The sequence below is a fragment of the Loxodonta africana genome, chromosome 24 (genome assembly GCF_030014295.1).
Source record: "Loxodonta africana isolate mLoxAfr1 chromosome 24, mLoxAfr1.hap2, whole genome shotgun sequence".
In the NCBI taxonomy this organism is placed as follows: Eukaryota; Metazoa; Chordata; class Mammalia; order Proboscidea; family Elephantidae; genus Loxodonta; species Loxodonta africana.
In genome coordinates, this window is record NC_087365.1 from 267,234 (window position 1) to 288,564 (window position 21,331).

The 21,331-nt window shown below is 43.9% G+C and overlaps 1 protein-coding gene across 10 annotated transcripts in view; it reads left to right on the forward strand.

Annotated features, from left to right (window-relative positions):
• Positions 1-21,331, forward strand: part of NINL (ninein like) — a 245,308-nt gene that overhangs the window by 122,087 nt on the left and 101,890 nt on the right. For 2 of the 10 annotated variants that reach the window (XR_002786145.2, XR_002786144.2), the window contains exons 1-2: positions 4,192-4,708; positions 6,428-6,494. Coding sequence is in view for 7 of the 10 variants with exons in the window: in XM_023549932.2 (XP_023405700.2) it covers positions 4,526-4,708; positions 6,428-6,494 (250 nt within the window). In the remaining 3 variants the exon portion in view is untranslated. Of the gene's footprint in view, positions 1-4,189; positions 4,709-6,427; positions 6,495-21,331 lie in introns of those variants that run through there. The other 8 variants (XR_010319179.1, XM_023549931.2, XM_064275676.1 and 5 more) reach the window with 7 other exon arrangements.

Sequence of the window (21,331 nt, forward strand, 5' to 3'; positions counted from 1 at the left end):
AGTGGTTAAGTGCTATGGCTGCTACCCAAGAGGTCGGCAGTTTGAATCCACCAGGCGCTCCGTGGAAACTCTACTGGGCAGTTCTACTCTGTCCTATAGTGTCGCTATGAGTCAGAATCGACTCGACGGCAGTGGGTTAAGATGGAAGGGGAAACTCTGGTGGCGTGGTGGTCAAGTGCTACAGCTGCTAACCCAAAGGATGACAATTTGAATCCACCAGGCACTCCTTGGAAACTCTATGGGGCACTTCTACCCTGTCCTGTAGGGTCACTATGAGTCGGAGTCAGTTCGATGGCAACGGGTGTTTTGGTTTTTTAGGATGGCAGGCACTCAGAATACCCGGTGGCCACAGCAGTGGAGTTCGAACATACCAACAATCATGAAGGTCACGCAGGACTGGGCAAGGTTTTGTACTGTCGTATGTCGGGTTGCCATGAGTCGGAGCTGACTTGACAGCAGCTAACAACAGCAACAGCATTGCTTTAAAGGACCGTTCCTTTCTGTTTCCCGACTTGTGGCTCATTCGTCCTGTCTGTCTGAGCCACCCACCCTGTCGCCCACTGGGCTGCCTGTGCTTTCATTCCTCCTCCCCTGTGTCCCGGCCTTCCACACTACTTCAGAGCCTTGTCTTGCCTCATCTGCTCCATCGGTGGTATTCTCCTCTTCCTGATTTCCAATCGATTTGCTGATCCTTCCCACCACTTACCCCCAGGCTCAGAAAAATGTCCTTTTCATACTCCAGGGATTACTTTTACTGTGTGACCAGATGCCCTGAATTTTGAAGAACAGCCCTGATTCTCTGCCATTTTATTACTTTCATTAAAGTCCATTATTAAACACAGAATGTAAATATGTTTTAATTTTTACCCTTGGTTAGTCTTTTCCTATAAATACACCTCTTCAGTTATCGACTATCTCATTATCTGACATTTCACATTTATGACAATAGTGAAAAAAATCTATCTGACTGTTCTGCATATTAACCTGACCAGTGGGACATATAGCACCCACCTATATTTTCTGCCTCTCAGGGTTCTTGGGAGGCTGCTGTCCCACTTACAGTTTGGACCTGTATAACTTTTTGAAATGGAAGACATGGACATTCCATGTCTTAGTTACCTAGTGCTGCTATAACAGAAATACCACAAGTGGATGGCTTTAACAAACAAATTTTTTTTCTCACAGTTTAGGAGGCTAGAGGTCCAATTCAGGGTGCCAGCTCCAGGGGAAGGCCTTCTATCTACGTCAGCTCTGGAGGAAGGTCCTTGTCTTCAATCTTCCCCTGGTCTTGGAGCGTCTAAGCACAGGGACCCTGGGTCCAAAGCATATGCTGTGTTCCTGGCACTACTTGGTGGTATGAGGTCCCCCGTCTCTCTGCTCACCTCTGTCTTTTATATCCCAAAAGAGATTGACTTAAGACACAACCTAAACTTAGAGATTGAGTCATGCCTCATTAACATAACTGCTTTTGATCCTGCTAATTAACATCATAGAGGTAGGATTTACAACACACAGGAAAATCATGTCAGACGACAAATTAGTGGACAGTCACGCAATACTGGAAATCACAGCCTAGCCAAGTTGACACACATTTTGGGGGGACACAGTTCAATCCATGACACTCCGTTTTCACGTAATGTCCCATTTTGCATGAAGACCTGGTCTTTGGAACCTAACCATGTCAATAAGTGAGAAGAGGGTGTAAATACACACACCAAGAAACCAAACCAGGTGTCCCAGTGTCAGAGGCACAATTGCCTGTGCTCTGAGCGCCCTCTGGGGTGTGTGGCATGGGGACAGGTACCTGCTCACACTCGAAAAGGTGCTTGACCTGGTGGCTGATGGTCCTTCCAACCCTGAGACTGTGGGGGCCTTACGATGCTGCATACTAGGGAGCTGCCTCGTTCACCTGCACCTGCTCACTCATCTTCCACTCTTGTTCTTCCTGCCTTTTCTGTAGTGACATTTCTTCCTGTTGGATGGAGGTGATATGCTTCTGGGCTGTTTTTATGAGAATGTTGGGAAATATGAAAAAAGCACGTGTTTTTTCTGGGCAGCTCATTGTTCCAAGGAAAGTTCTGAGTGGCAGCAGCTATGAAGCGATGGTATTGTGGTGCCAGAATCAAGGGTGGGGGTGGGAGCTTTGACAGGCAGGGTAAACCGAGGCGGGAAGTAGAAGGAGAGACCTGGGCGGCAGGCGGGCTGCTGGCTCCACAGGTGCTGGGCCCCAGGCGGACGGAGGCCCGCGCTTTGTCTCCATGGGGGTCTGATGATTCCAGGGCTGGGCGCAGGATTCACCTCTGCGATTCGCCACCTGGTTCCTACTTCCTACCTGACGAGGATGTCACTCTCCCTACAGCACCCTGAGTGCTTCCTCAAGCGAATAAACCAGTTGCTGTCAAGTGGATTCCGACTTAAGGTGACCCCGTGTGTGTCACAGTGGAACTGTGCCCACAGGGTTTTCAATGGCTGATTTTTTTTATAAGTAGTCACCAGGCCTTTCTTCCAAGGCGCCTCCGGGTGAACTTGAACTGCCAGCTTGTCGATAAGCCACGGAGTGCATAAACAACTTGCACCACCCGGGGACTCTACTTCCCCACCCACACATACCCAGATTGCGCCCCTTCTCGGGGAGCCAGACCTGTTTTCTCACTCGCTCCTCATGGTGGCCTGTCCTTCCTTCAAGGGGTCTGTTGACATTGAAACTTTTTTCTTCTGTTTTCTGGGCCCTTTCCTGTTTATGCCTGATAGCCCAGCCCAACTATTTACAATGCCCTGGGCTTGTGTCTCCACCCCACAAACCGTCAGATGCCTTAAATGTCACACTAGCTCTCCACGTTCACACATCTAAAGTGGAACTCAGCACCTTCCTCGCTGAACCTTGCCTCTAGCCCCATTTTGCTGTCTCTGCCATGGTATCACTGTTCTCCTAGTTGGCTGGCTTCAACCAGCTTCCTCCTCTGAGTGGCCCCAAGGTCAGTGGCTATAAGAAATAGGTGAGGGGTCCTCAGGGGCCACGACTTCTGTTGGGGTGAGACATAAGGCGTCTCCGCAATGAGATGTTCCTTTGGTTTTCTGGCCTGGCCCTACCTCGCAAGATTCCCTGCCACCTTCTCTCAGACTGGCTCCATTCTGGTTGTTCCCTCCCTGTCAGGGCTGGGTTGTGGGCCACGCTGTCCTCAGTCTCTTGTTTCTGCCCTCCCCACTTTCCACTTTTATGAGAATTTGGCATTGGGTCAGCATCGGTTTCTTCTCTGGCCTAGAGGTCACAGCAGATGTAGAGAAGTCAGGTGGCCAGAACGAAGTGGAGAGGGACTGTTAAGGGCCTGTCTTTGCTCCAGACTTGCCAGACGTGCTGCTGAGCTTTGAAGGCACCTGCCCAGCTTTGCCTTGGCCCTACGCCCACAGGTCGCACCCACCAGGTCTCCTTCATCAGTTGAGGTGTGATCCTGGGACACGTGGGTATCTTGGTCATCTGGTGCTACCCTAACAGAACTACCACAAGGGGATGGCTTTAACAAAGAGAAATTTTTTTTCTCACAGTCCAGTAGGTTACAAGTCCAAATTCAGGGTGTCAGCTTCAAAGGGAGGCTTTCTCTGTCTCTGTCGGCTCTGGAGGAAGGTCCTTGTCCTCAATCTTCCTCTGGTCGAGGAGCTTCTCAGGCACAGGGACCTTGGGTCCAAAGGACGTGCTCTGTTCCTGGTGCTGCTTTCTTGGTGGTTATGAGGTCCCCTGCTCTCTGCTTACTTCCCTCTCCTTTTATCTCTTGAGGGATAAAAGGTGGTGCAGGCCACACCCCAGGGAAACTCCCTTTCCCTTAGATTAGGGAGGTGTTACAATCCCACCCTAATCCTCTCAACATAAAATTACAATCACAAAATGGAGGACAACCACACAATACTGGGAATCTTGGCCTAACCAAATTGATAAACACATTTTTGGGGGGCATAATCCTTGACAGTGGGCATGGGAGACAATCTCTAGTCTCTAAAGCCATATACTGTGAGACTATTGGAGGGCTTTCTCTTTGCATAAAAAACTACATTTTGTGTTAGTCTTTTATTATAAACACAAACAAAATAACACCAAAAAACAAACCCAGTGCCATCGAGTTAGTTCCATATAGGACAGAGTAGAACTGCCCCATAGAGTTTCCAAGGAGCGCCTGGCGGATTTGAACTGCTGATCCTTTGGTTAGCAGCTGTAGCACTTAACCACTATGCCACCAGGGTTTCCACAATCAAAATGGGCTTGGAAAACTTCAGACAGTGCTTGGGGCTGCGGTAAATGGCCCATTCTCGCCAACATTCTCAGCCCCCGGCCCAGGTCGTAGGTCACCGGGAGGAGCAGTTTCTCCTTCTCTTCCTGACGTCTTCTGTTGTTTAACAGTGTGCATCCGTGAGAGAATACTGTGCGTCCAGTCTGTGCCTGTGTGACTCAGAGGGCTGATTTAAGGGGTTCCCCCGTCAAGTTCCTCATTTTCTTTTTTAGCTGTCTCACAGGCTGTCGTGCCAAAGTATGTGAATGGCTCTAAGTGGTATGGTCGTCGGACCCGGCCCGAGCTGTACACGTGCGGGACTGAGGACGGACACTCAGCAGACCAGCAAGCACAGGCCAGCCTTAGCAGCCAGCTCTGCCACGCCACCTCTCTGCAAAGTGTGGAGGTGGGTCGGACTTTTCATTCCTACCCTGGGTGCCCAGTATCCGGTAGGTAGTCTCTCAGTTAGTCACTGCACTCATCACACGAAAGGGTGTGAGGAGGGAGATACCCATTGTCTGGAGTTTTAAGTTGCCAGACGTTTGGGCTCACGCTGGGGAATGAGATCTCATTTTAAATGGTCTCTGGGCCTCATTGTCTCCCATGTGGCTCTGCCCACAGAGCATTCTCCTTCAGACATTGGGACAGTGCACAATTTTTATGAACATCATTTGTTTCCGGCCCCTCCCCCCTGCTCACCACAACCCGTCCTAGTACTGCAAGAAAACTGCTTTTATGGCTTTATAGGAGTGAATTATTAACTTGCCAAGGCTATAAAGAGGAAGATTCGTTTCTGATTGCAGCCTCAAGTTCAGAGCTTGGATGTACCAAGCCCATAGTCCCCCTATCTTGAATAATTAGAATATACTGAGACCCACACACAATACTTTGCAAGTAAGTGCCTAATACCTCCCCGTGGCCTTGGGGGTTAGGTTAAACTCCGTCCCCCCCCCTCAACCAGTTCACTAAATTATTGGCTTCAGGCATCTTGGGTGGCCGGCTAACAGCCAGGCCCTCGCTGTACTCCGTGTCAAGAAGCATATCCATGGTGCCAGGTCACACCTTCCATGTTAATTGTGGACTTGTTAGATCCATTTTCAAGGATTCCAGAGTGTTCCTGGCTCCCGCTTTCTGTAATGTCAACCTCTGAAAGATGAGACCACATCAGAAACTTACCTTTCATAATATGGCTCTGGGACCCAAATTGATTTGTCTGTGTTTTCAACGCTTGTGCACGTATTCCAGTCCTAGAGTCTCTTCTCTGGGGGTGTGCTACACCAGGGCAACGCCATAAATCCAGGACAATTGCTTTCTTCTTTGCTTTTTAAATTTGGAGTCTTGGTCAACCAGGTATTTATTCCAAAGTCAGCCTTGGGAAATCAGAACACCTGTCAATGGCAAACTTTAACTTTGTGGCTGCTGACTCGGTCACTGAAGCATGAGATAGACTTAAGTCACGTGTTTCTTGATGTCCCCATCTCCTCTCCTGGGTGTGAGCCTGCCAAGACCGTTGGCTAGGTGTGCTGGGTACTTGCTGAGCACTGTGCCATTTGTGGAGCTCTTCACAGGGACAGAGAGGCCCACTCCACCCTCCTGCCTGTTTGCCGAGCTGATACTGTTGGTAAAGGGCAGAATGCTGAGAGACCATGATGTTGCAAGGCATGTTTTCAAGATTGTGACAGGAAATGTTAACTGAAGTTCAGTTATCAGGGTCTGGAGCCAGCACCTGAAGAGGTTTTTTTTTTTTTTTGCACTCAGATAATACATTGTTTTTAATTTGAAGTACTGATGATCTTTGGGTTACATTGAGGAACCCTAAGTGTGCGAAACAAGACGTGCAAGGAGTCTCCATTTTCAAGGAGTGCAAACACGTGCTTGTGCCCGAGCCTCACAGCGTGGCCCCTGCAGCCACACTCGGAGCTGCCGGTGCTGCCGGCTGTGTCTGCTTGGCGTCCTGCAGCTTCCTTGCCAAAGGCGGAGAGAGGCTCTTTAGGATCTGAGGTTTTCACTCTTCAGATTTGAATCTAGACTGTCTTGCCTTTGGCACCAAGCTGTTGGTTCTCTTCCACAGCCACTCCTGTCTCACCCAACAAATACCGATCTGTTTTTTCTTCATACTCCTTAAATATTCTCCAGGGGATTTATATCCTTTTAACATTTTTCTACAGAGTTTCAAGTCAGATGAAGAAGCTGACAGTGCCAGAGAGCCTCAGAGCGAGTTATTTGAAGCACAAGGTAAGACCATGGCCTCATGCTTGGCACTTCAAAAGCTCCAGGAGCTGGGTTGTCAGCAGTGTGTCGGCCACGAACATAATTTCTTGGGAGAGTACGGGTGCTGTCCCAGGTCAACCTCTCTTCCAGGAGTGGTCAGCATGCCACTGTTATAGTTGTAAAGTCACAGCTCAGGCCTCTGCATCCACAGAGGTCAGATGCTTGTAGCCGAGCCACAGCCATGGTCCATGAGCACCAGTGTGGACCAGCCAGCAGGCATGTCATTAGGCCCAACCAGAAGTCCTTGCTTTGGGCTCAGGGCTCCTGCGCTGGTTCCAATGTACCCAGGCTGGACGCAGCCTCGTCCCACTTGAGAAGCAGCAGTCAGCGGCCCTTTTGGTCTCAGCACCACCAAGGTTCTGTCTGCGTCGCAAGTAGACCATAAGGTGTGGTCCTGGACCTCGATAGCCTTAGCGTGACAACTTGACGGCCCCCATGGGGATACTGAAATTGGTCACAGTGCATCCAGCATCGGAATGCTGCTCAGCTGTGGATGAAGGATGGCACATCTGCTTGTGTTGTGGTGGCACCGTCTGCAAGATACGGTGTTTTGAGAACGAAAGCTAGGTGCATGGCCATGAGTAGGATATTAAATTGTTGCTACCTTTCTGGGGTGATAATATGCCTGCATATGCTTGAGTGGCTATAGGCACATTTTAGAAAAATATGAAAAAAGACTGTTAAGAGTTGTTGCTGCCTGGACCCAAGCAGTTGTTAGATCAAATGACTTAATACATTAAATTGGGTAAGGCAGAGAACCTACACGGTTTTCTCTTCTTGTGCTTTTGAAAGAAGGCAAATAAAATCTTCAACGGAAACCACATGTACGAAGTCCTTGGTGGCTCCCATAACCCAACCGATTGATGTGCACCAGCATCCATTGTGGGCACAGGCTTTTGGAGGAAGCCTATCCTCAGCACTGATCACTGTGGTGCATTGGCTAGGCTGTGGGTTGTCATTACCAAGTAGGTGTGACTGAGCTTCCATTATGTTTAATCATTCCTTCCTATGATTCAGCTTTTGAGTGTATTCTAAAAACTGAACCAAGAAATGAATAAAAGAATTCATAGCTGTTTCCTAGTGGAACGATACAGAAGGATTGGAACCTAAGAAGAAATACCAACCCTTCTGTATTGTCCTACTAGAAACAACTAGAAATTCGTTCTCCCTCTTCCTTTTGATGCCTAAAAAGACGTATTTGTACACCTACAAGAAAAAGAGAAAAAAAATTAGAGGAAGGGAACACTGGATCATGGGCCCATAGAAAATGTCCCATTTACCCTACGTTTCACATGCTTAAACCCCTGATGGCTACTCTGTAGACGGCTTCAGTGATCAGATGTCCTGGTTTACCACCTTCCCTCTTCTCTGACAGCATCTGATCTTTTCACCTTTTTTTTTTTTTTTTTTGAATTAATCTTAATGATGTATTGGAATTTTTTTTTTTATTGTGCATTAAGTGAAAGTTTACAAATCAAGTCAGTCTCTCACGCGAAAACTTATATATACCTTGCTACATACCCCCAGTTGCTTTCTCCCTAATAAGACAGCCCGATCCATCCCTCTACTCTCTTTTTGTGTCCATTTCACTGGCTTCTAATCCCCTCTACCCTCTCATCTCCCCTCCAGGCAGTAGATGCCAACATAGTCTCAAGTGTCCACCTGATCCAAGAAGCTCAGTCCTCACCAGCATCCCTCTCCAACCCATTGTCCACTTCAATCCCTGTCTGAAGAGTTGGCTTTGGGAATGGTTCTTGTCCTGGGCCAACAGAAGGTCTGGGGGCCATGACCACTGGGGTCCTTCTAGTCTCAGTCAGACCATTAAGTCTGGTCTTTTTATGAGAATTTGGGGTCTGCATCCCACTGCTCTCCTGCTCCCTCAGGGGTTCTCTGTTGTGTTCCCTGTCAGGGCAGTCATCGGTTGTGGCCGGGCACCATCTAGTTCTTCTGGTCTAGGATGATGTAGTCGCTGGTTCATGTGGCCCTTTCTGTCTCTTGGGCTCCTAATCGCCTTGTGTCCTTGGTGTTCTTCATTCTCCTTTGATCCAGGTGGGTCGAGACCAATTGATGCATCTTAAATGGCTGCTTGCTAGCATTTAAGACCCCAGACACCTCCCTCCAAGGTGGAATGCAGAAAGTTTTCTTAATAGATTTTATTATGCCAGTTGACTTAGATGTCCCCTGAAACCATGGCCTCCAAACCCCTGCCCCTGCTATGCTGGATTTCGAAGCATTCAGTTTATCCCAGAAACTTCTTTGCTTTTTGTTTAGTTCAGTTGTGCTGACCTCTCCTGTATTGTGTGTTGTCTTTCTCGTCACCTAAAGTAGTTCTTATCTACCATCTAATTAGTGGATACCCCTCTTCTACTATCCCTCCCTCCCCCCTCTCGTAACTATCAAAGAATATTTTCCTCTCTGTTTAAACTATTTCTTGAGTTCTTATAATAGTGGTCTTACACAACATTTCTAATTTTGCGAGGGACTAATTTCACTCAGCATAATGCCCTCCAGATTCCTCCATGTTATAAAATGTTTCACGGATTCATCACTGTTCTTTATCAATGCGTAATATTCCATTGTGTGAATATACCATATTTATCTATTCATCAGTTGATGGGCACCTTGGTTGCTTCCATCTTTTTGCTGTTGTAAACAGTGTTGCAGTAAACATGGGTGTGCATGTATCTGTTCGTGTAAAGGCTCTTATTTCTCTAGGATATATTCCAAGAGTGGGATTGCTGGATCATATGGTAGTTCTATTTCTCATTTTTTAAGGAAGAGCCAAATCGATTTCCAAAGTGGTTGGATCATTTTACATTCCCAGCAGCAGTGTATAAGTGTTCCAATCCCTCCACAGCCTCTCCAGCATTTATTGTTTTCTGTTTTTTAGATTAATGCCAGCCTTATTGGAGTGAGATGGAATCTCATGTAGTTTTAATTTGCATTTCTCTAATGGCTAATAATCGTGAGCATTTCCTCGTGTATCTGTTAGCTACCTGAATGTCTTCTTTAGTGAAGTGTCTGCTCGTATTTTTGCCCGTTTTTTAATTGGGTTATTTGTCTTTTTGCAGTTGAGTTTTCGCAGTATCATGTAGATTTTAGAGATCAGGCGATGATCGGAAATGTCATAGCTAAAAACTTTTTCCCAGTTTGTAGGTAGTCTTTTTACTCTTTTGATTAAGTCTTTGGATGAGCATAGGTGTTTGATTTTTAGGAGCTCCCAGTTATCTAGTTTTTCTTCTGCGTTCTTTGTAATGTTTTGTATACTGTTTATGCCATGCATTAGGGCTCCTAACATCGTCCCTATATTTTTTTCTATGATCTTTATCATTTTAGGTTTTATATTTAGGTCTTTGATCCATTTTGAGTTCGTTTTTTTGCATGGAGTGAGGTATGAGTCTTGTTTCATTTTTTTGCAGATGGATATCCAGTTATGCCAGCACCATTTGTTAAAAAGAATGTCTTTTCCCCCATTTAACTGTTTTGGGGCCTTTGTCAAGTATCAGCTGCTCATATGTGGATAGATTTATGTCTGGATTCTCAATTCTGTTCCATTGGTCTATGTATCTGTTGTTGCACCAGTACCAGGCTGTTTAGACTACTGCGGCAGTATAATAGGTTCTAAAATCAGGTAGAGTAAGGCCTCCCACTTTGTTCTTCTTTTTCAGTAATGCTTTACTTATCTGAGGCCTCTTTCCCTTCCATATGAAGTTGGTGATTTGTTTCTCCATCTCATTAAAGAATGTCGTTGGAATTTGGATCAGAATTGCATTAAATGTATAGATGACTTTTGGTAGAATAGACATTTTTATGATGTTAGTTCTTCTTATCCATGAGCAAGGTATGTTTTTCCACTTATGTAGGTCTCTTGGCTTCTTGAAGAAGTATATTGTAGTTTTCTTTGTATAAGTCTTTTACATCTATCTCTGTTAAGATTTGTCCAAAGTATTTTTTCTTCTTGGGGGCTACTGTAAATGCTATTGATTTGGTGATTTCGTCTTCGGTGTTCTTTTTGTTGGTGTAGAGGAATCCAACTGGTTTTTGTATGTTTATCTTGTATCCTGATCCTCTGCTGAACTCTTCTATTAGTTTCAGTAGTTTTCTTGAGGATTCCTTACGGTTTTCTGTGTATAAGATCATGTCATCTGCAAATGGAGATAATTTTATTTCTTCCTTGCCAATCTGGATGCCCTTTTTTTCTTTATCTTGCCTAATTCCTCTGGCTAGGACCTCCAACACAATGTTGAATAAGAGCGGTGATAAAGGGCATCCTTGTCTGGTTCTCGATCTCAAGGGGAATGTTTTCAGGCTCTCTCCATTTCGGGTGATGATGACTGTTGGCTTTGTATAAATGCCCTTTATTATGTTGAGGAATTTTTCTTCTATTCTTATTTTGCTGAGAGTTTTTATCATGAATGGGTGTTGAACTTTGTCAAATGCCTGTTCTGTATCAATTGATAAAATCATGTGATTCTTTTGTTTATTTATGTGATGAATTACATTAATTGTTTTTCTAATACCGAACCATCCCTGCATACCTAGTATGAATCCCCCTTGGTCATGGTGAATTATTTTTTTGATATGTTGTTGAATTCTATTGACTGGAATTTGGTTGAGGATTTTTGTATCTAAGTTCATGAGGGATATAGGTCTGCAATTTTCTTTTTTTGTGTTGTCTTTACCTGGTTTTGGTATTAGGGATATAGTGGCTTCATAGAATGAGTTCAGTATTCCATCCTTTTTTATGCTCTGAAATACCTTTAGTAGTAGTAGTGTTAACCCTTCTCTGAAAGTTTGGTAGAACTCTGTAGTGAAGCCATCAGGGCCAGGGCTTTTTTTTGTTGTTGGGAGATTTTTTATTACCTTTTCAGTCTCTTCTTTTGTTATGGGTCTATTTAGTTGTTCTACTTCTGTTTGTTTCAGTTTAGGTAGGTAGTGTGTTTGTTTCTAGGAAATCATCCATTTCTTCTATGTTTTCAAATTTGTTAGAATACAATTTTTCATAGTAATCTGACATGATTCTTTTAATTTTAGTTGATCTGTTGTAATATCGCCCATCTCATTTCTTGTTTGGGTTATTTGCTTCCTCTCCTGTTTTTGTTTTGCCAGTTTGGCCAACGTTTTATCAATTTTGTTGACTTTTTTGAAGAACCAGCTTTTGGTCATGTTAATTCATTCAATTGTTTTTCTGTTTTCTATTTCATTTAGTTCTGCTCTAATTTTTATTATTTGTTTTCTTCTGGTGCCTGAGGGTTTCCCTTTGTTGCTCTATTTGTTCAAGCTGTAGGGATAATTCTTTGATTTTGGCCCTTTCTTCTTTTTGGATATGTGCATTTATTAATATAAATTGACGTCTGAGCACTGCTTTCACTGTGTCCCAAAGGTTCTGATAGGAAGTGTTTTCGTTCTCATTGGATTCTATGAATTTCTTTATTCCATCCTTAATGTCTTCTATAATCCTGTATTTTGTGAACAGAGTATTGTTCAGTTTCTAAGTGTTTGATTTCTTTTCCCTGCTTTTTCTTTTGTTGATTAAGGCTTGCTTTATGACCTAATATGTGGTCTATTCTAGAGAATGTTCCATGTGCACTAGAAAAGAAAGTCTACTTGGTTGCTGTTGGGTGAAGTGTTCTGTATATGTCTACGAGGTCAAATTGGTTGATTGTGGCATTTAGATCTTCCGTGTCTTTTTGAGCTTCTTTCTGGATGTCCTGTCCTTCACCGAAAGTGGTGTGTTGAAGTCTTCTACTATTATTGTAGACCTGTCTATCTCACTTTTCAATGCTGATAGAGTTTGTTTTATGTATCTTGCAGCCCTGTCATTGGGTGCATAAATATTTAATATGGTTATATCCTCTTGGCATATTGTCCCTTTAATCATTTTATAGTGTCCTTCCTTATCCTTTATGATGGATTTAACTTTAAAGTCTATTTTGTTAGAAATTAATATTGCCATTCCTGCTCTTTTTGGTTGTTGTTTGCTTGATATATTTTTCCCATCCTTTGAGTTTTAGTTTGTTTGTGTCTCTAAGTCTAAGGTGTGTCTCTTGTAGGCAGCATACAGACAAATCATGTTTTTTAATCCATTCTGCCACTGTGTGTCTCCTTATTTTGCGTTTAGTCCATTTACATTCACCATAATTATGGATAGGTATGAATTTAGTGCTATCACTTTGATGTCTTTTTTTTGGGTGTTGTTGATAGTTTATTTTTCCCACTTAATTTTATGTGCTGAGTAGATTATATACTGTCCATTACTCAGTTTCGTTGTTGTTGTTTTTGCTTCTTCTGAGTCTTTATTTTTTTCTTGTATTTTAACTTGATGTATAGGATAGTTGGTCTCCTTTGTGGTTACCCTATTATTTACACCTATATTTCTAAATTTAAACCTAACTTTTATTTCTTTGTATCGCTGTATTTTCCTCTCCATGTGGAAGATCTATGACTACATTTCTTAGTCCCTCTTTATTGTTTTAATGTTGTCTTCTTTTACATAACAACATTGCATTTACCCGGTTTTGAGCATTTTTTTCTTGTTTTCCCTGTCTGGGCTGACTTCTGATTGCTCTGCCCAGTGTTCTAGTCTTGGGTTGATACCTGATATTATTGATTTTCTAACCAAAGAACTCCCTTTAGTATTTCTTGTAGTTTTGGTTTGGTTTTTACGAATTCTCTAAACTTCTGTTTATCTGTTTATCTGGAAACGTCTTAATTTCACTTTCATATTTAAGAGACAGGTTTGCTGGATATATGATTCTTGGCAGGCAGTTTTTTCCTTCAAGTTTTTAAATATGTCATCCCATTGCCTTCTTTCCTGCATGGTTTCTGCCGAGTAGTCTGAGCTTGTTCTTATTGGCTCTCCTTTGTAGGTGACTTTTCGTTTATCCCTAGCTGCTCTTAAAATTCTCTCCTTATCTTTGGTTTTGACAAGTTTGATTATAATATGTCTTGGTGACTTATCTTTTAACATCTACCTTATGTGAAGTTCAGTGAGCATCTTGGATAGATATCTGCTCATCTTTCACGATATCAAGCAAAGTTTTCTGCCAACAAATCTTCAACAATTCTCTCTGTATTTTCTGTTATCTTCCCTGTTTTGGTACTCCAGTCACTCGTAGGTTAAAGTCCCACAGGATTCTTAAGGTTTCTTCATTTTTTTAATTCTTATATCTGGCTTTTCTTCAAATATATTAGTGCCAAGTGATTTATCTTCAAGTTCAGAAATACTGGCTTCTACTTGTTCAGTTCTGCTCCTCTGACTTTCTGTTGAGTTGTCTACTTCTATAGTTTATTGTTAATCTTCTGAATTTCTGATTGCTGTCTGTCTATGGATTTTTCCAGCTTGTTAAATTTTTCATTATGTTCCTGAATAATCTTTCTAATTCCTTCAACTGCTTTATCTGTGTGTTCCTTGGCTTTTTCTGTGTATTGCCTCATTTCCTTCCTGATGTCTTGAAGGGTTCTGTATATTAAACTTTTGTATTCTGCCTCTGGTAATTCCAGGAATGCACTTTCATCTAAAAGATCCCTGGATTCTTTGTTTTGAGATCTTGTCGAGGTGATCATGGTCTGTTTCTTTATGTTACTTGATATTGACTGTTGTCTCCAAGCCATCTGTAAGTTATTATATTAGTTTATGTTTGCTTACCGTGTCATAATTTCGTGCTTTGTATTGTTTTGATATGCCTAAATGGGTTGCTTGAGTGAGCTACCTTGATTATTTTTACCTTTGGAGCTCTCACGTCCTGTCCCCCAGTGGCTAGAGCTGTTATCAGGTTTATCAGTCTTGGAGTCCATTCACTTTTCTTGTATGAATTCAGCTCAGGTGTCCAGGTAGCTGATTATCAAGTGTGTGGTACAGGCTCTGTCCTACAGTCTTAGGGGGCAGGGGTGATTGGTGTATGTACTGGTATCTGATTGCAGCAGTGGGTCATGCTCTGAACAAGGCAGGGGGCTCAGAACCGACCCCCAAGTGTCTCTGAGGAAAGCACATCCCTGTTCCCTAGAGCGTGCAGGTGGGTGGGTTTTGCAGACAGACCATGGGCATGCAATGTTTTTGGTTGCAAGGACTGGGAGGTACCAGTTATCCTTGGACCCCTGTCGTGGGTGGCTGGGTGACCTGAGTGGAGCTACCAGTCCTTAGGCCCCTGACATGGGTAGGTGAGGACCCTGTTTAATAGGCAAAGCAATGTCAACCATCAAACACCCGCCTCTCCACTGCACAGCTGAAATGGTTGGAGGCTGCCAACAAGGGCCTATTCTCCTAAAATAGGCCCACACAGATCCATGCAGAGGGAACAGGTGCTTAAAGTCCACAGACAGTTTATCCCTGGACAGGAGCCGCTTCTGTCCTGAGCTCCCCCGGTCGGTGGAGCTGGCAAATTATCCTTTCCCCCAAATCAAGTTTTTTGTTTCTCCAAGGCTGGGAGGATGGCTCCAGGCTCTTAGCAGTGCCTATCTCATGCCCAGGGAGTTCAGCCACTGAAGCTGGCTTGGGGGTGGTGGGGGGGGGGGCACGTTAAAATATATGCAAGTACTTAGTTTTTGCCGAGAGCGCTGTTCTTTTTTGGTTCCGGAGGTGTGAGTAGGCTGTGTGGCTGGCTGCTTCCCCCTGAGGAAACTGTGGCTGAATGCTAGTACCAGTCCACTGCCACTGCTCCGAAAATGGTGCCTGTGGGCTCTCCGCAATTCAGGTCCTGTAACTCCTCTGTGCTTCCGAACCGTCTCTTCCTCCCTCTGCCCCTCAGTTCATTTTCTAAGCTTGCTTTTGATGCTCATGGCTCCTAGCTTGTCATAAATATACTTGTTTCACTTGTTTTTTCGGGTCTTTGTTGTAAAGAGGGCTCGCCGGAAGCATCTATTTATTCTGCCATCTTGGCTCTGCCTCTCTTTTCTCTTTTTAATATTTGATTTAAATAGCATGTTTCAAATGTGTATTACCCTAAATTACCTTTATCTTTTTTGATGTTGGATATAAATTATAAATAATAGATAGTGATTTTGGTCTCGGTTTTGACTGACCTCAATTAGATTTTAAATGAGAATAATAGCAATCCACAAATGCACATTTCAAATCTGTTGGTGTCAAGGTATAATTTCAATAACAGAAATGATACTCTCTTTCACGGACTGCTGGGGAAACAATAAACAGCAGTATCCCGTGGCCTACTGAGGTCAATAAGCTGAAGCTGGGCCTGTGTTTTCCCAAGAGGCAGAGCTGGAGACCCAGCCTCTTTAACCAGTAAGCAGCTCCAACTTCACACCCAAGGACTTTGTGTGAAAGACTGTTGTTTGAATGTTGGTCTTTTTAGCCACGTTACAGAGACAGCAATCATCTTTAGAAGCACTGGAATATCTGTCCTCAACATATAATAGTGTAAGAGTCTCTTAATTTTATAAACTGTGATATGATGAGTTTGTTAAATTTAGTTAAGTAGTTGTAAGCTGGAGCCCTGGTGGCACAGTGGTTAAGAGCTCAGGCTGATCCAACAGTCACTCCTTGGAGGCCCTATTAGACAGTTCTGTTCTGTTCTATGGGGTCACTATGAGTCGTAATCGATCTTATGGCAACGAATTTCGTTTTTTGGTTTAGCTGTAAACTGAGCATGGCTGCTAGAAATAGGGAGGTGTACAAGATAGAAAATTCCCTGTCTTCACAAAGCGTATGGATCAGAGAGAAGGTAGAAATTATATTATACAATTAGTATTGTAAGAGATGTGGTTTGATCCGGTACAGGGTGCCGTAGAAGCACGTAACTAGCTGCCATCAAGTTGATCCCGACTTATGGTGACCTCGTGTGTGTCAGAGCGGAACTGTGTTTCATAGGGTTTTCCATGGCTGATTTTTCAGAGGTAGATCACTGAGACTTCTTCCAGGGCGCCTCTGGGTAGACTTGAACCATCAGCCTTTCAGTTAACAGCTGAGCCTGTGAACCATTCACACAACCCAAGGACTCCGTGGAAGCACCTAGTGGCACCTGATCTATTCTAGTGGATCAAAAAAAGACCTCCTGAGAGAAGTGGTGTTTAAGAGGAGACCTGACAAATGAGTAGGTGTTACTCAATCAAGGTGATGGGGCTGGAAAGAGATGTGCAGAATGCCTGAGACAAGATGGAGGAATTGAAAGAAGTCCATATGGCTGGAGTGAGTGTTCCAGGGTGGGAATAGATAAGCCAAGGATTTTAGGAGCAAGTCTGAAGGCAACGGGAAGCTGTAACATAGACAGGGAAAACAGTGCATCAGTAGTTATGGACTGAAAGTTACAGAGAACATTAGCATTAACTAGTCACCCCATATTACACTCAATTCAGATTAGAGACTCTCACCTCATATTGTCTGATAGTGTTAAAAATACGCATATATTTATTTTCCTAAAAGTAGACTGGAGTCCCTAGGTGGCACAAATGTTTAAACACTCAACTGCTAACCCAAAGTTTGGTTGTGTGAACCCACCCAGAGGCGCCTATGAGACAGGCCTGGCAATCTGTTTCTGGAAGGTCACAGACGTGAAAGCCCTATAGAGCAGTTCTACTCTATACACGGGACCACCATGAGTCAGAATCTACTGGACGGCAACTAACAACGACAACAAAAGTAGGGTAGGGGAAAGAGAGGCCAGTGCTTTCGTACTTCGTACTACGCTTCAGTGTATTCAGTATATGTTTACTGAGTATCTGCTGTATTCACAGCACGTCCCACCATGTGCTGGGCACTGTCAAAGATTCAGCGAGCAAATAAATAGTTATTGAGTGCCCTACATACTCTTAAAATTGTAATCACTGTAAATGAAGTCGAGGGCCTGGTTTACAATAGTCTGATGAGAAGATAGGGCAGAACAAAACGAAACAATGGGCCAAAAAGATTACAAGGAAATCAGTATTCAAGCATAGAATTGTATCTACAAACAGCTTTTAAGCAGGCTGTTCGATGTTTTAATAAACAACCAAGTTGATCTCAGGATTGCATAAAGGTCAAAAGAATTTTTTATTTACTTTGGTTTTGAAGTTGCTATATTTAAAAATGAAGAAATAATTTCAGTTTTATGTTCCCAAATTACTTTTTGTTTAAAAATAAGTGCATACTGTATGTCAGGTATGGATCACACTGGGGGTATAGAAAGATGTGCTGTAGTAAAGAGGTTAACAAATTTATGTGAGCAACTTTGTAAACCTGTTTAATTTGCTCACTCATACAGCAGAAAATGAGATGAATGTATTTCCTGCATATTTCTGTTAGCACAACTTTGAATAAAATGGTAGAAATTAAAAAAAAAAAAAGTATTTGCAGCTCTTAAGGGAAACAAAGGATTTGAGGGGAAGGAAGACTTTTTTCTTTTTAATTTTCTTGCATTTCCATATAATATAAAATGGTAAACAAATATTGCTCTTTAATATAAAATGGTAAACAAATATTGCTCAAGAATCCTTAAGTCAGATTGAGACAAGACCAGCACTTGTGGAGGAAAGTGGTAAAAAATATAAGATGGTGTAGAATTAACTGCTAAATTATCAGACGCTTGCAAAACTGAAAAAAGAATTCAACAAAGGATGGGAGTGAGAGGAGGGGTCAGTGGGTCACCCAGGTCTTTGTGACGACTGAACCCAAGTTTTGAAAGATGCTGCTGTGTAACTTCTCTTAAAAGTGGGGGCGGGAGTGGTGGAGAACAATTTGCAGAAGATGTTGAGACACAAGAAGGCTTTCAAGGGGTTCCAGTCTGCTCCACAATGTCTGTTGCCTCTGCTGAGAGACTGGATGTTGGGTGATGATTGACAGCTGGCAGGAGTCATCAAACGGTGCTGGGAGGACTTGGGACAAACACTGCCTGCCTGTGGGCCCACTCCATATGTCTGGTGTCCTCATGCACAGGGCCTCCAGGTTAGTCAGACTTCTCCCGGGGAGGCTCAGGGCTCAGGCACATGTGGCCTCACACTCATGGCTGACATTGTCTCACCTCACGGCCAGCCTGGGAAGTCACAGTGCAGCCTTCCTGCCTGCCCCACCATCCCACTCAGACTTAAGGGCCTTGGCCACAGTCCTCAGGTTGGGTAACAAGGGGAAGTGGCTGCCGACTGTGGGTCTGGAGCTGATGTGTCTCCTTGGAGGAAGCCTATAAGGCCACTCCAGAAAGATTCTGGTCACAGAGCCCCATCATATCCAACTGTGACTCTTAGTGCCCAGGGCCAAATGTGGGCGTCTGACACTCAGGGCTACCCATTATGGCTCAGACCAGGCTTGCAGATGACTCTGAGGAAGTATGTAGTGCTGGCCTGCATTCTTCCGCCCTTCCAACAGCTTCACTGCTTTTCTGGGCTTTTCCCTGTAAGAGGGTGGCTGTGTTAATGATCCTCCTTACTGGTGTTTTGCAGAGGGTGGAAAGTGGCAGAAACTTGGCTTGGAAAGGGAAAGATCAGAGTTGTGCCTTGCATTTCTGCCGAAATAAAAAATTAACAGTTGTAGCTGAGCACCTCTAGATTGTGGTCCTTGAGTACTAGGGCCATTTCTTGTTCAACTTTTACCTCACCAAGCTTCCATTTGTGCTTCTTGTCAAAGCAGAAGAGCTGGTCAAACTCTCATTTTTAATTTAATCAGATTTTCAGTCTAGGCTAGCAGAAGGAGGGGTGAGTGGGAGGAGGTTACTCATGGACCAGTTTCAGTGCTCTCTACCTGGAAAACATGTTTCGGGTTGTTTTTAAAATTGATTTCCCCCAGCCTTGATTAGAAACCTTTCCAATCTGGGATAGCACTGACGGTGAGTACACAAACACTCAGGTTAAACCTAATAAATTATTTATTCGACCTCTTCTGGCAGCCCAGAGAAATAAATCCCAGTGTCAGGATTATTTTTAAGTTTTTATTTAGAAATTACAGACATTTAAAGTCTGTCAGTTTGTCATACTGTGGCAGCTTGCATATTGCTGTGATGCTGGAATCTATGCCACCAGTATTTCAAATACCAGCAGGGTCACCTATGGTGGACAGGTTTCAGCGGAGCTTCCAGAATAAGACAGACTAGGAAGAAGGACTTGGTGATGTACTGCTAAAAAAAATGGCCACTGAAGAAAACCTTATGAATTGCAATGCAATGTTTTCTGATACAATGCTGGAAGATGAGCCCCTCCGGTTGGAAGGCACTCAAAATACTACTGGGGAAGAGCTGCCTCCTCAAAGTAGAGTCAACCTTAATGCCATGGATGTTCACTAAAAAAGAGAAAGAGGGAGGCAGGACCAAGATGGCGGAATAGACAGATGCTTCCAGCGAATGCTTTTACAACAAAGACCCGAAAAAACAAGTGAAACAAGTATATTTATGACAAGCTAGGAGCCCTGAACATCACAGGCAAGGTTAGAAAACAAACTGAGTGGCAGGGGGAGGAAGAGATGATTCAGAAGCGGAGAGGAGTTACCGGACCTGTATCTCTGGGAGCCCTTGGGCACCATTCCTGGGAGTGGTGGCGGCGGGCTGGTATTAGTGTTTGGCCACAGTTTCCTCAGGGAGAAGCACCCAGTCACACAGCCTGCTCACACCCCCGGAGCCAGAGAAGAATGGCACTCTTGGCAAAAGCTAAGTACTTAACTTATATTTTACCACGCCCCCCCTCCCCACCCCTAAGCTCGCTTCAGCATCTGTTGATTTCCCTGGGCCTGAGATAGGCCCTGTTGAGCACCTAGAGCCATCTTCCAGCCCCTGGAGAAGGAATAAATTCACTACTGGGGGAAAAGAATTTGCCAGTTCCACTAACCGGGGGGCTCAGGACAGAAGTGTCTCCTATCCAGGCATAAATGGTCTGTGGACTTTGAGTACCTTTCCCCTCTGCATTGGCCTGTGTGGACCTGTTTCAGGAGAACAGGCCCTTGTTGGCAGGCTACAACTGTTTCAGCTGTGCGATGGAGAGGTGGGTGTTTGACATTTGACACTGCTTTGCCTGTTAAACAGGGTCCTCACCTACCCACATCAGGGGCCTAAGGACTGGTGGGTCCACTCACGTCACCCCACCATGCGTGAAAGGGGTCCAAGGATAACTGATACCTCCCATTCCTTACAACGGAAAACATTGCATGCCCATGGTCCATCTGCAGAACCCACCCACCTGTACACTCTGGGGAACAGGGACATGTTTTCATCAGAGACACTTGGGAGACGATTCTCAGCCCCCTTGCTTGTTCAGAGAGTGACCCCCTGCTACAATGAGATACCAGAACCTATACCAATCACACCTGCACTTCTACGACTGTAGGACAGAGCCTGTAGCACACACTTGATGATCAGCTATGTGGACAGCTGAGCTGAGTTTATACAAGAAAAGTGAATGGACTCCTAGACTGATATACCTGATAACAGCTCTAGCCATCTGGGGACAGGACGTGAGAGCTCCAAAGGTAAAAATAATCAAGCTAGCTCACTCAGTCAACCCATTTGGGCATATCAAAACAAAACAAAGCAAGAAGCTACAATACAGTAAGCAAACATAAAATAAACTAATACAATAACTTATAGATGGCTCGGAGACAACAGTCAATATCAAGTAACATAAAGAAACAGACCATGATCGCCTCAACAAGCTCTCAAAACAAAGAATCCAGGGATCTTCTAGATGAAAGCACCTTCCTGTAATTACCAGATGCAGAATACAAAAGATTAATATACAGATCCCTTCAAGACATCAGGAAGGAAATCAGGCAATACACAGAAAAAGCCAAGGAACACACAGATAAAGCAGTTGAAGAAATTAAAAAGGTTATTCAGGAACATAATGAAAAATTTAACAAGCTGGAAAAATCCATAGACAGACAGCAATCAGAA